The sequence below is a fragment of the Gallus gallus genome, chromosome 3 (assembly GCF_016699485.2).
Source record: "Gallus gallus isolate bGalGal1 chromosome 3, bGalGal1.mat.broiler.GRCg7b, whole genome shotgun sequence".
NCBI lineage: Eukaryota > Metazoa > Chordata > Aves > Galliformes > Phasianidae > Gallus > Gallus gallus.
In genome coordinates, this window is record NC_052534.1 from 93,286,065 (window position 1) to 93,301,102 (window position 15,038).

Sequence of the window (15,038 nt, forward strand, 5' to 3'; positions counted from 1 at the left end):
GCTGTTCAATCATCCACCTTTCATTCTTCTGGCACCACCTGCAGAATAACCGCCCCCGTGTCACTGAAGTATGCTCTGACACATGTAACAACCACAGACTGCCCTTGTCACAGGCTTGCAGCAGTCACCTAAAGCAGAATAAGTCCAGCTCTGCACAGCCCTCCCTAATTACATCATTTTACTAAGCACTCCAATCTTTATGTTCCATCATTCTTTACCATTTTTCTTACGTATGTAATAAATCACCCCGATTAATATATCCTTTCAGAAGAAGGAAAACAAAGACAGTTACTGCTAGTCTCCTACTTTCTTTTAAAATCATTCTGAAACATATTTTACATGTACATTAGTAATGAAGTATTTTTACATTGATTTTCTAGAATCGATAACTACATACATGAGATGGTAGCACCTACAGGAACAATGTTTACATTTTATTTCTGCTGTCATTCTGCTTCATTCCCCTGTGTTTAACCTTGAAATCCAAATGACAACGCTCCCTACATCATTGCCTGCAGACATTCCCGCTGAAGCTGGAGGAGCTGAAGTATCAGTGCCTGACAGGGTTTGCTCTTTGATCAGCTCAGGTGGTGCAGAGCCAGCTGGCTGCAGTTATTCTGTTGCCCAGGGAACAACAACTCAAGTGTATACTTCCTAAATCCACACAGGCGGCCCTTCTGCAGCTCTGCCACAGCAGCTCTTGCTGTGCAAGGCTGAAGTGGTGAAGCTGCTATAGCTGCAGCCCAGCTGGTGCCCATTAGTGCTCTCAGTATGACAGGAACAAGCAGCGAGTGTGCAGAAGCCTCCTTCTCACCGCTGACAAACAGAGTTATCGCTCTTCCTTATTAATGAATGTAAACATCCTTCTCCTAATAAAATGAAAAAAAAAAAATCAAAACCAACATGATTTAAGTACACTTCTTTCCAAAGAATAACCTTTCTAAAGAATAACCTTTTCAATTGATTCATAAAATGATAAACCATATTCTCTTTAATCAACTTGTCTTTTACAGGCAAAAGAAGATGAGGAGGAAAAAAAAAATACACCATTCTATCTCTGGATTAAGAATTTTAAATGTAGTTCTCCAAGCCCACAAAGCCTTTCATTTTGCATTTCTCAGAAATACATGGGCTGAGGTAAAGAATAAAATAATTGTAGGCTGCTTAATTTTTCTTTTAATCATCAAAATGCATTTTTAAGCTACCAACATAAAGCTTGTTATTTTGTAAACGTAAACAAAGAAACAAAGCAGAAATATAGCAGCTCACTTTTTATCCTAATAGAAGTATGTTTCCAAGAAGAGCTGAAGAAAGGATTAATTAATAGAAACTCTCTCCAGCCCAGAATATATGTCCAGCCCAGACATATATTCATACAGAGGACATGTGCCATGCCTACCTGGTGTCTCATGACTCCAACACGTAGAAAGCACTGCACAAAGAAAGCTCTACTGTTAGCATGCAGACCACAGGTGACCATAAATTCACACCTACTGCACAACAATACAACACAGATACAACCTGGGTGCTACACACCAGGCTCCCACATTTGCATTGTATTCACAAATGTATAAGGAAATTTTAAAACCCTTGCATGCTGGAGAGAACATAGATAACAACCTAAAAGCGTGCAAAGCAGTGGGTATGATGTGAAGAAACAGGTAAACCAATCATGTAATATGGGACTATGAGACAGAACTTGAGAAAGCACGCAGTCAGCAGGTTGAAAAACTGGAAAAAGGCATAAATGGAACACTTTTATAGTCTGATGTTTCTCGTGCTATCCAGAGGTGATTTGAGACAATATTTCAGCAAATACGTTTTTTCTCTGGGATGTGCAGATACTTATATATCTATCTGAGGGAGCTCAAAATTTACTGACTGCGCCTCTGGAATTCTGCCATTGGAGGACAGCCTAAGAGAAGAACTGTAACCCTCACTATATTGATGAGCCAAACTTTACTCTTCAGGCAAAATTTGGCTACAGCACTGTAATAGCTGCTTAGCAGCACTAACAGGCATGCTTGCTTTCTGAAACTTCAGAGAACCAGATCTCGTAAGTCACAACCATATGGTCATATGGCACCAGTATGGTCATATGGTACCAGTCATATGGTATCTTTGATCCACCAAACTCCCTTTTCTAGGCAGCAGAAAAGAATGAAGAAACTAGCTCTAAATACTTGCTTTTGTTTGTTTGCTATGATCTTCCTGGTATTGTTACCACCAGCATACCATAACCGCAGCATCAGGAGACACACATGAAGCAAGGTATCAGCTGGCCATACAAAAAGCGCTGTTAGAGTTTACCCTGGGCTGAGGAGATCTGCACAACACGCCAATAAAAGCCAATGAAGCATACACATTGGCTTCCATCATCAGTAAGGCTAGTGAAGCAGAGCACTATTATCAACACTGCCCTTTTTCACATGCAGAAGTACCAAAGAGAAAGCTGCAGTCTCAGAGGCACTCACTTGCATCACCACCAAAGCCACAGCAGCTGTCAGTTAAGTAGGGCTAGATGGTAGTAATGCATTAACGTTCCCACTCGATGTTTTGTGAGATATTAAAACACTACACTGCTCAACAGTTTAATGGCAACTGAGAACCACTTATCCCCTCCACTGAATCAGGCCATCACCAGACAGTTGCACATCCAATGCTCTATTTAAGTAGTCTTTAGCCTACAATTTTACTGCATGTGAGCTCCAAAGACAAATAAAGATGACTTGACAGTTCATGGAAATCTAATTCAAATAGGACAGATGTCACTACATCCAATATCAGCCTCATGAGCAACTATCTCACATTTGCAAGATCAAGTTCTACCCAATATCTTGATTTGAAAAGATAGGTTTACTACACCTTACATAAGACTTTTGCAGTTACCACTTTATACTTAGAGATCCAAAGTGTAGCCACTCCATCAACATACATAAACCTTCTTCCAGCAGTGGCTTGTGATTGACATGATAGACCTCAGAGTCATAATTTGCTTAAGTCTTCACGTTACCTGGCTGATTTGGGCAGGTAACTTCCAGATGTGCTCCCACACCAAGCAAAACTAGCCAATGGAAGAAAAAAATATAATAAACTGAATATGGTTCAAAATATAACCACTTAATTGTTATTGAGAAGCTAGTAGGTCATTGTGCTTCAACTCTGGTAGGAGCTAGGCATCACACAGGCACTCAATACCTCCACAGAGAGATAAGGGAGAGAATCAAAGATAAACGCAGAAGAACTCATGGGTCAAGCTAAAACACAGTTTACTAGGCAAAGCAAAAGTTAAGCACACAAGTAAAGCAAACCAAGAAATTCATTCACTACTTCCCATCAGCAAGCAGATATTCAGTAGCTCCTAGGAATGCAGGGCTTATCACACAATGGTTTCTTGGGAACAGAAATGCCACCACTTTGAATGTCCCATTTCCTCATTCTTACCCTAGCTTTTATGGTTCAACAAGACACCACCGTGGTATGGAACATTCATTTGGCCACTTTGAATCAGCTGTCCCGGTTCTGTCCTCTCCTACTCCTTACACACCCCCAGCTCCTCACTGGCAGGGCAGCACAAGAAGCTGAAAAGTCCTTGGCTCTGTGTCACACCACTCAAAAACAACTAAAACATCCGTGTGCTATCATCTCTGTTTTCATCAAAAATTTGAAATGCAGCACCATACCAGCTACTACAAAGAAAATTGACCCTATCCAAGCCAAAACTAGGACACAGCAAGATGCAATATCACCTCATTTTCTGACATGCAGTCAAGTACGAATAGTAGGATAAGAAAATTGATTTTGCTAATACAAGAAACATACATTACTAAAGCTTTTATTATTATTATTATTTTAATTCCATTTACCTGATGCCTCAAGATATTAACAGCTAGTGCATCCAGAAAGTCCAGAAAGGTCAAAGAATAAATCTTGTCCTACACTAGTCAGCCACTTTTAACAGAGCAGGCTGCTAATAACTATTCAGTTCTCATTTGTTTACAACTCAGAAGTGCTCATAGGAGAGAAATCCCAATATAACTTTTTAATGAAAATGGAGTGAAGAGTTACACAGCTCTTCCCTAAGTAGCTTAAAATCTAAAAAGAATAGTCATTGAAATATAACAAATTCAGAACAAACCTGTAAAAGCCATCCCATGGTCAAATTTTCAGCAGAGACAAGGCAGTGTCTTTGCTGTTACTGACCAAATACACCTTACGTTATGGCATATCTACAATCTCACTGGATTACAAACTCACAGATAAACACAGGCTCTTCAGGAAGTACAGATCAGGAAAGCTTAAATGGAAAACTGTCCTTCATGAAGAACAACAGATAAAATGGATCTCTATCAACAGATGGATCAGAGACAGCTAAGAGTTTATAGTTTAGGAATAGAGAGCAAACCAAAGTAGCAACACTGTGGAGGGTGTCATCTTCCTTCGTGAAGAAAAGACAGTCTTCAGATAACAAGAAGGAGCCTCCTATTCATGTGGAACTTCAACCACCTCAGTGCTCACTGGTAGAAAAATAGAGCAGGATACAAGCAATTCAGGGACATAGTATCTAACATTGATGATGATCAATGAGACAGCATGGGGAAGGTGTTCTGTTGGACCTCAAAATGACATAGCCACAAAAACATACACAGAGATATGAAGGTTTCACAGAATCATCACAGATCCGTAGGGATTGAAAGGGATCTCTGAAGATCAAACCCAACACCCCTGCTAATGCAAGTTACTTAGAACAGGTTGCACAGGAAAGTACCCAAGGAGTTTCCGAGCATCTCCAAAGAAAGCAGTCTCAATAACCTCTGTGGACAGCTTGTTCCAGTGAAGAAGCTTTTTCTCATGTTCATATGCAGTATTCAAGTATTCTCCGAATAGCTTTAAAACAAACCCTCTGAAATGTTTCAATGGAACATAAAATTTCTCTGGCTGATAATGCCAGCCTTTGAGGACACCTGTGATATGCTTTGCACAAACCATCTCATGTACAAGGCAGACAACAGCTAATGTATAGTGGTACAACAAAGGAAAAAATGACAACTTTTTTTTGTCATAATAACAGATGGCAATTTCAGTGCAACATTATGCTTATGTTCATATTTTGACAGGTATAGCAGCAAAGGAGGGAGTCAGACAGAAGGAATTTGAAGAACAAGATACCTTTGAGGTGAATCCTATTATATGCAGTACAAACATGGAGGGGGGAGGAGGGAGAAGGTTTTTTTTCCCCTAAGAATATGAAGTAATAGGTAACATTAATTAGATATTATGAATAAGTGGTAGGAGAGGGCTAAGCAGTTGTAAAAGTTTAATCAAATACATGCATGAGAAGCAGGCTGACTCAAAGTCAGAGACTAGGAAAACCACCTCCATGATATTTCTCTTAACAAACATGGTTACAACAAGACTGAATTGCTTAAGACTAAAGATATATATATATATATATAAATATATATGATTGCAACACGCAGACATACACTTTATGATCTGTATGGAATTAAGCTGCAAAACATTAGCATAGACCCAGGTAAGAACCTCAAAAACCTGGTCTGATCTCACTGTGAATTCTGCATCATGTAGGATGTTGAACTAGAGGCCTTCTGGCATCCTTGACAACTCAAATCAATGTGCAATTCTTAAACTATGGAATAGTGCTATTTGTCTACTAGGTGGCCATGTACATACACAGTGGACATCATAAACTATGCTGAACTGCAAGAGTCTTCACAGTGCCAGAAAAGGCAGACAGATATTAACCTCAAGTTCCCTTATTCTCTGTAGCTGTCTGCTATTTCAGTAGCAGTAATATCTGTGATGGTTCTTCACTTTCATGGCAATTAGTCAGAAATGCTTAAGGTTGTAAGATACAACCTAAAAACTAGGAAAGAAACAGAATTACAGTCACTTTCTAAGTATTTTAACTAGTTTTCATGTAAGTGCCATAGAGAATAGAAGATTCTATAGAAATAGAAACAATTTTCATTTTAAAATATAAACTAAAACTCATGTATCAGTATTATTTAATATTATCAGGTAGTTAAATCTAAAACTAGATGTGTTACTTTACATATTAGAAAATATAGCTATTGAGTAGCATTACGAGATGCTCATGACACGAATTGTGACATTTATTAGGTCAGCAGGAGAAGGGAAAAAAAAAATTGGATCTTCTGCATTCTTTTAAGAGTCCACCAAGCAAGCAAATCTCTTCAGCAAAAGCAGACTACATTTTCATTGTAGGAAAAGGACCACAGAATGAAATGTGAAAAAAATGAAGTTACAAAATCTCTTAATGTTTAACTGATGGAACGTGCAGAGAACACTTGGTTTCACTTGCATAATTCACGAATAACTCTGAAGTCTGATACACACCAAAGGAAAATCCAGCTTCTAGATTTCACTTACTGACAAGATAGTGGGACAAGAGGGCTTAAATGTACTACAACACAGTACGTGTTATACACCAAATGTTACTTACTGCAGCAAGGTGCTGACTAGATATGCAGAAAGAACATGCCTTTTTTTCACCAGTTACTACACTGGATCCGTTCAATATTTGAAAACTGGGCTAAAAAACATTTGAAGATTGGATCCAGAAAACAGTTCTTCTTGCTCTACTTTCAAAATAAAAAAGAAATACAATGACATCTTCTAGTCCCAAAGAATAACTCAGATTGTCTCTCTGTGCAAGTTATAGTTCAGCAGCAGTTAATCCACTTCCTGTATTTTAGAAACATTCTTTTCAATATTGTGACCATCCTGTAATACTCTAATATTTCCATACTGGTTTTCCATCATATCCATCAGATAGTTAACTATTTCACTTAACACCTCAAAGGAAGTACTTAGATGGGAATATTAGAAGTGTCATATAACTAGAATTCCTAGAAAAATAGTAGGTACAACCTAAAAAGAGCACAGAGAACAACAACACAAGCATATCCATTAATTCCCTCGAATTACAAGAAGCTTTCTTCTGTACAGTTTTCCAGTAGTGCTATGGAGAGCACCAGGCAATACTTTGAGAGATTCATTCACATTCACTACATTCCAGCCCTCCTCTGCATTGCAACTCTAACTTTATCACAGTGCCGTTCAAAGATCTCCCTACACAGAGCATTTTCATTACAGAGAAGGGCAGTGAAACCAGTGAAGTCCATGTCAGCTGCTCTCTTCACTACCAAACAGTTGAGAGCATCACCAGGAGCATTTTTCCAATTACCCCTACTGGTGAGATTTCTCTGTTGGAAATCTAACACACTGTTTTACGGTGTGAAAAGTGTGATATGTTACACTCAAAGCAGATTCGATGTTTGAAATTAATGAATTTTAAGTACAAGTTTTATTTTCATTTTTAAAATCAAAATTAAACAGCAGTTTTGTATGTGTGTATGCTCTGAATCTACAAAAACACGCTATTTATACTGAATCTCCATAATTGCTGCACAGTGGCACCTATCTTGTTTGCATAACAAAAACAAAGAGAATGTTTGCACATGTGCATGCCTGCATGTGCAAAAACTCAGATAACAGCCTTCTCCATTTGCACTTTCTTTTGCCCTCTGGTGGCTTTCTATGTTCCTACATGTAATCGAAGTTAAATCCTAATTATAAGAGCCAAAAAAAAAAAAAACCAACACATTTGCATTGGGAAATAAACAGTTTTCCAAGTATGTATCAATATATTTGATTAAGAAACGTAATTCTTAAGACTAACAGAGGCAAGCACAATGATGATACAGAATTATTTTTCAAGTATTTCATTTCAAAACAGTCTGAGAGAAAGTTTAAACCAACTTTATGAGTGTTGCTTTCTTTCATCATTCATATTACACAAAGAATACTTTTCTGGCAGTGGTAACAAACTCACTTAAAAAAAAAACCTCTTAATTGTTATGCTTGAGAAATACTTTGTATTTTCTTGTTTCAACTCATGAAACTTTATCCCAATGGATTTATAACAAGGTTCTGAAAAGCTAAAGCCAGAAACAGAAAACACATTTCATTGCAAGTTTCCTTAAGAGAATTACTACCATGGAAATGTAAACACGTAGTCTACCATCAATATCATTTCAGGTGGTTCCATGCCATGCATGGAATTTTAAAACATTAAAACCACATTAGGTTCCCATTTCTCCTGACCTATTTTGGAGGTAAGTAGGAATCATCTCTAAAGTAGCTCTTCATCTGTTCCCCCTAGCTCCCAAAGCAGAAATGGATAGGAAGTAAGTACTATGGTGCTTTGTGATACAGTCTTTAAACAATCTACATTTCAAAACAGAAGGAAAACACAGACAGAGAACTGAACACATGCACTGATTAATTTACATTCTTACTTTTCCTAAAGTTGACAATCTTACTACAACATTCAGGTGAATTGCAAATAATCAGTTATGAAGGAGTGGAAAATTGAGAGTATAGTTTGGGCGTAGCAAACCGCAAATTTTTCGCCCTCTGGAAAACGGTATTGCATTTAAAAAAAAAGACATAATTCCACAGATTTTTAGTCATTGTGGCCAAGTAGGTGTTCAGTAAAAATGAAAAATCTGAAAGCAGAAGGATCAACAGCATGCATCCTGGGTTGCTAGTTTCCTTGGTTATCCAGTCATCAAGACAAGACAACTCAATTTGTTTAAAAACAAAACAAAACAACAACAACAACAACAACAATCAAGCAGAACTAAACTAAGATTTGGTTTGTTTGCTGTTAGGAAGATAATGGAAGGAGAAGGAAAAAGAAAAAAGAAATAGTTTTCGTTTTACTGAAAATAGTTTTCGCAAAATGGATTTCAAGTTTTCTGCATTTAGAAGGCACAAAGGAGATCTTCACTGATAGTTGTTTTAAACAGCTCCTCAACTGATATACTGCAGTCACATTCTCCCTCCTTTGAAAGAGATCTCTAGTTTCATCCTCAGTAGCAGTCAGAACACACGCAATGGCATATACCAACATGAACAGCATAATAGATGTTTATTCATGTTAACATCTGCCTAAGAATCTGCAAGAGTATGCAATAAATTTTCATTTCTGTAAGCATGCATGTACACCTCTCAAAGTACAAATTAATTGAAAGAACAATCATATGGCTTGCCTACCTGATATGTGCTAATTTGAAAGAACTCTTCTCTGCAGTCTTGAATTTTTTCAAAAAACTCAGGCCCCTGGGCTTCAGCGTTTATACCTTCTTGGAGAATCATTTGCTTGTTTTTAAGCATTTTTATTCACATTTTATTTATTACTGTAGTGCGTATTCTATTAACTTGGCAATGTACTGTGGTTGCACTGTTGTGATCCTACAAGGGCAACACTACTGCCCTTTTCAAGTAACTGGAATACACACGACCTTAAAACCTAAAGTTTGATGTCCTGAAACTATTCCTTTTACACTAAAAGTTATAATTTCCAGCAAAAATAATCACTATCAGAAATACTGACGTAACCAGAAAAAACAAGAACAGATAACTGCCTGTCTGTCAGAAACTGTTTATTCCATGTTAAGACTGTTATTGTCAGCAGTTTTTGCTCCTCACAAACTAGCAGCTAACCATTGTTTTGTTCTTAAATAAGTTTCAGTGTTGACACACACTCTCTAGTGACAGTGTCAGGACCCGACAAAATGGCATGGAGCTGCATCAGGGGAGGGTCAGGTTGGGTGTAAGGAAAAGATTCTTCACCAGTGGGCAGCAGGTATCAAACAGGCTCCCCAGAGCAGTCATCACAGTCCCAAGTATATAGAGTTCAAGGAGCGTTTGGACAACACTCTGACATCAGGTTTGAATTTAGGGTGTTCCTGTGCAGAGCCAGGAGCTGGACTCAATGACCCTTGTGAGTGTCTGGAAACCTGGGATACTCTATGATCCTTTGACAGCTCTCTCTGCAACACCGAACTGCTAAATGTTTCGCACATCCCACAACGGTATATTATGAACTGGACTGATAAAGAGTGCATCATTCAGTTTCATCTTAACCCAGAGATCCCACTTCCCTCTGCCAACTCTAGTTGAGGCCATCACTATCCACTTACATACAAAAAATAGATTAGATGCACAGTAGCTTTCCCTGCCTCAGAACACTGCTGCAAGTCACCTGGACGCATTCCTGCGTGACCTAATCTAGGTGGCCCTGCTCTGGCAGGGCGATTGGACTGTATGATCTTTCAAGGTCCCTTCTAATCCCTGACATTCTGCATGATCCTATAAACCCATTTAAATGCTTTCCTGCCTTCCTCCCTGTTTTCTTTATCTCCAGCAATAAAGAGACTGTAAATTGAACTTCAACTGGGTCTAGGCTTTGTCTGCTTTTCATTGTTCAGATTTCCAAGTTAGTCTCCTCTATCTACAACCTTTCTGGCATTTTAGCTCACCACAATGAAAAATTACCCTTTATAAATGCTCTTTCAAATACTGAAAAACTTCTTTCAAACTTTACATAATATTTTACATATGGAATTATTTTCTCCTAAAAGATGAATTGAGCTCTCAGATAGCTATCAAGCTCTTGTAAGATTAATTTATCTTCATTTTTATATTTATTTTGTATTGTGTATCACTATACTTACTGGCTTATACCATTATTTGGAGAGCACAATCCTGACCCTCATCCCACCCCACTATTATTCTTTTCTAATATTTAAAAGTCTATTTCTGTCTCCTTAATTACTTTGTTACCTTCCTCATTCATGCTTTTAAAAGTGTCATTACTGCAGTCCTTTAGAGAAAGTTAGAAATTTACAGGCAATTGATTGGAACTCATCATAACAACAAAAAGAATGAAAATGTAAAAAAAATTCTAGAATTGTTCTAACTTTTTTTTTTTTTTTTTTGCTAAATTTCACATTCTCTTTTTTATTACTGGGCCACAGCAAACAAAGCAATGCAATTTCTACATTAAGAGCAAGGTAACTTTAAGAAACAATAAACATTACATAACAATAAGCACATGTAAATTTTCCTGAGAAGCAGCATTAGCCAGTCAAAATGCAAATGGAACATGCCAGCTTTTTGCCACCTTTATTACTGTAGCCCAAAACCCTATACACGCTGTATCTTGCTTAGACAACAAACTATCTTTAAGAAAACTTAATTTGTATCACATTAAAATTTAACAAACTTCTAAAGTTAGAAGACTATTAAAATCATTTCTCCCCTTAATGCTTACCTATTTTAAAGCTATCATTAGAAATCTAAACCCTGTTCAAGAAAAAAGCCCACTACTTGTTTCTTATTTTTAAGTCAGTTGACTTGCTACAATAGAGTGAAAAGATGCATCAACATGTCACAAAACTGACTAGCAGTGCATACTTTATCTAGATATTCTACGTATTAATAAATAAGTATTAATTTTGTAATGTCTTCTCTCCCCATCCTCAAAATATTCAGCCATGTTTGACCATAGCTTTCCCTCCTATACCTGGCTTCTTTCACATACTCACATACCCTTCTTCATCCATTTTGGCAATCTGGGATAAAATACAGCTTTCATAATTCTTAGTGCTCACAGAACCAAACAGCTGTCAGACTCATTTTCAAAAACAAACACCAAAATGTAACAATTGTCCAGAACAGAAGGGACACAAGGTAAAATTGCCACTTGCTTATACAAGAACGCATGAAAATCACTAGGTTTGCAGTTTGCTATACTGGTATCTCACTTTCCACCACCATCAAACTTGTTTAAAACCTTAGAAAAATCATACTTTATTGTCACAGAGATTCAAAGTTAAATTTACAGAATTTCACCTGTTACTAAACTGGTTTTAGCATTTTATCTGCAGTGTTCCCAAGTCTTGGCTACATTCACACTATCATTTGAAAACAAGACAAGCAATTTTTAATGGCAAAGTGACAAATGATAAAAAGTAGAAAACTGGTATCACCTCTGATCAATTTAGCGGCTAACAAGGAAATAAATTTCTCTGACATGGATGAGATAGCTGTCTCATTATAGTTTGTCACAAGATTTTGCTCCTTAGTAGGTGCACAAATAATAATAATCCACATTAGAAGTCCCACCTGCTTATGCCTACTTCACCAGTGCTCAAGGGCAAGTAAAAATATTTCACATATTCATGAAGCAGGAAAAAAATAAAGCTCAGTAAATTCCACATGGAGAGTTACATCATCAGATTCTACATTAACATCACTCCTTTTGAAGGTTTTCTAGCTATATGATTGAAAAAAGCCTCATGCTGTAGCACTGGAAGCATACATTGTACAATCATCACATTTATCAATAGCTGAAGTGCTTGAAAACAAACAAAAATATTAAGAACTTCCCCATACAATAGGATCTTGCAACTTTTGACCAAGATCCATGTTAATTTAAGGCCTCTCTCAACCATCACTAAAACAACCAAGCATCATTACATTAGTGTCCCATGTCATCCCATCCCATCCCAAACACAGAAGGCTTACATCTTTCCATCTAATTCTTGACCATTCTAATATATAATTACTAGCCAAGTATGAACATCAGCTTCCCCTCATATTGTTCCCCACTCAGCAGAAGCTGGCAAAATGTTTTGCAGATCAAATTGTTATGCCAAGACTTTTTAACTCTACAAAATAAAAGGAAATCTAGTAACAGTGAACTGTATTTCAACATATACAGTAAGACTGCTAGTGTCTGACTTTGAGATAGATCCTTTGACTTTGAGACAGAAATATTAACAGACACATAATTTAAGTTAAAATGTGCAAACACTTATTAGTATTAGAGGAGATAACTGCATACAGTAGAAAGACTTTTCTGTGTGTAAAGAATGTGGTATGATAAAAAAGTAGCTAAAAACTGGGGAAAATATAGAGAAGTTTTGTACCTTTCATAAATTAGCTCTAGAAAGACAATTTGTCTATAGTTTTGATCATCTGGACTACTCTCTTTAAGACACATCAGCACACGGGCAATTCAGGAATAGATGCATTTCTGTATCACGAGCTGAAGAATGTTTTTGGAACATTAACAGTGTCTCAAAGATCTCTCTCTCAAAGAAGGTACATAGTATTAATCTTAAGTTCAGCTTTTATTTACATTCCTAAAACTTCTTATATGAAAGGTATCTCTCTCTTCCCAGACAAAAGACAGGTGAATTTGTTAAAAATACTAGACTTTTTTTTTTTTGAAGTGATACAGCATAATCAATGGACTTTCAATTTTTCCATCAGCACCTAACCCTATTTCATTAACTTATTTCAGTAAGCTATGAATTGCAAAATACGATTCAACTTCTCCCTTTCAAATTTTACTACTTACTTAAGCAACATTAAGGAAACAGCTGATTATAACAGTCACGTATCACATTAAATCATTTTCTGAGTTTCAACAGCAGTCAATATTTGCCTGATGTACAGTGCTCAGACAACAAGAGATGGTCACAATACCTTTGACCAGATGTCATTTGCCTGGTACTTCAGTAAGGAAAAACAGCATCTCTTTAAAATAGCAGAACAAGTGCAGTACATAAAAACAAATACATACAAGAGTTTTAAACGTTTTGAATGCTTAATCTGGTTGCATTACTACTTGAATTAAGTTGTCTGCTAAACTCAGTATTCCTTATTATGAGAAGTCCATGCTGTGTGCTTTCTGTTACATGTATTGCTATTTAGATTCATGAATAATCATTTGAGAATCAGATCTCGTTTTCTTCAGATTGCTTATGGCTGATGGTTCTAAATGAAGACGCAAGTACAAATGATAAAGCATAATGTTTCTAAACCAGATAAAGCAAATCAAATCCAGAGCACAAAAAAGCTAGAATAGAAAGCATACATACGAATTAATAGGTCCAATAATGGAGATTAGTAATATCACAGAAATGTAAAGTGTTGTGCTTAGCAGACATATTCGCTCAATAAGCTCTCTTCTAAAGAGGTTTTAGCAATTAAAATGCATACTGCTGCAAGGAATGTCCCTTGTGGCATGTTAGACTAACAAGTCTTAAATATTGCTTTTTAAAAAAGGAATATATGAAGTTACATATGGTCATCATACCAGATAAAACAATATTTGACTTCAAAAATAGATACATATTGAATTAATTAAAAGTAGTTAATATTACTCAGTGAACTTTGTGGGTTGCTTTCAACTCCGAATATTCCATTAAATAGGACATCACATAAATGAAGTACTGGACTTGATAATCTCTCATCAACTTGTTGTTCAGTTATACAGGGGAAAAAAAAAAAAAAGAGGTGCATAAATTCTGTAAGGTGTTTCACAATATTCTACAGAGCACAGTATTCTTAGAAAACAAAATAAAACAAAGAATGCTCCTTCCTCATCTCCCCTGTCCCATCACATAACCAACAAAACAGCTCAGGAAGGCTAGAGAAGCATAATATATAAGCTTCATTTGGTTTTCTGCAAAGGAAACTTCACCAGAAGTTTCTGATGAAGACTATGGTATATTCTTTGCCTTGGCAGTGATCGATGGAGAAGTTATGTCCAGGAAGTCAACAAGATGGTAAAAAGTAAAAATAAAATTAAAACAAAAAACACACCACTTCAATACCATTTCAGTGAACTCTCAGCCAGAATGCCCACTCCATTACTTTTATAGTTGTTTTTAAAGATTCACAATTGACTCACAAAAGAAATTCATGCCATAGTACTTTTATTTCAGTCCAGATGAAATAGAAGAATCTAGTAGCCCTGGATTTTTTTTTTTTTTTTTTTTTTTTTTTACCAAAAGGTTGAACAGTAGTAATTCACAGCTCTACAGCTGACAGATGCATGAAGTCTGAAACTCACTGTCTTACTCTTGTATTCTTTCATGAAAATACAGTGTAGCATATAATAGAATATATGAGACTAAACAATATTAATCCAAATTGACAGCACAGATTTCTTACTTGTCAGAGAGAAAAATGACCCCCCTCCTCAAATGATGCACGGGGATTTTCCATGCCTTAGAAAAGAAAATCTTCACACCTGCCTTACCTAGGAAAGGCACAAGGATCCTTAATCTAAACAGCTGTGCACTTAGTGTTAAGGGTACACAAGGAGCACTCCTACTGGGGTTCCAATG

At 36.7% G+C, this 15,038-nt stretch overlaps 1 protein-coding gene across 5 annotated transcripts in view; it reads right to left on the reverse strand.

Moving 5' to 3' along the window:
- The window catches only part of TSSC1 (tumor suppressing subtransferable candidate 1), a 64,362-nt gene that overhangs the window by 33,155 nt on the left and 16,169 nt on the right, over nucleotides 1-15,038 (reverse strand). The window contains exon 1 of one of the 5 annotated variants that reach the window (XM_046938923.1): nucleotides 432-594. The exons of the other annotated variants lie outside the window; for them this stretch is intronic. Within the exon in view, the coding sequence (XP_046794879.1) occupies nucleotides 432-450 (19 nt within the window). The 5' untranslated portion in view covers nucleotides 451-594. Of the gene's footprint in view, nucleotides 1-431; nucleotides 595-15,038 lie in introns of those variants that run through there. 5 annotated transcript variants of the gene reach the window in all.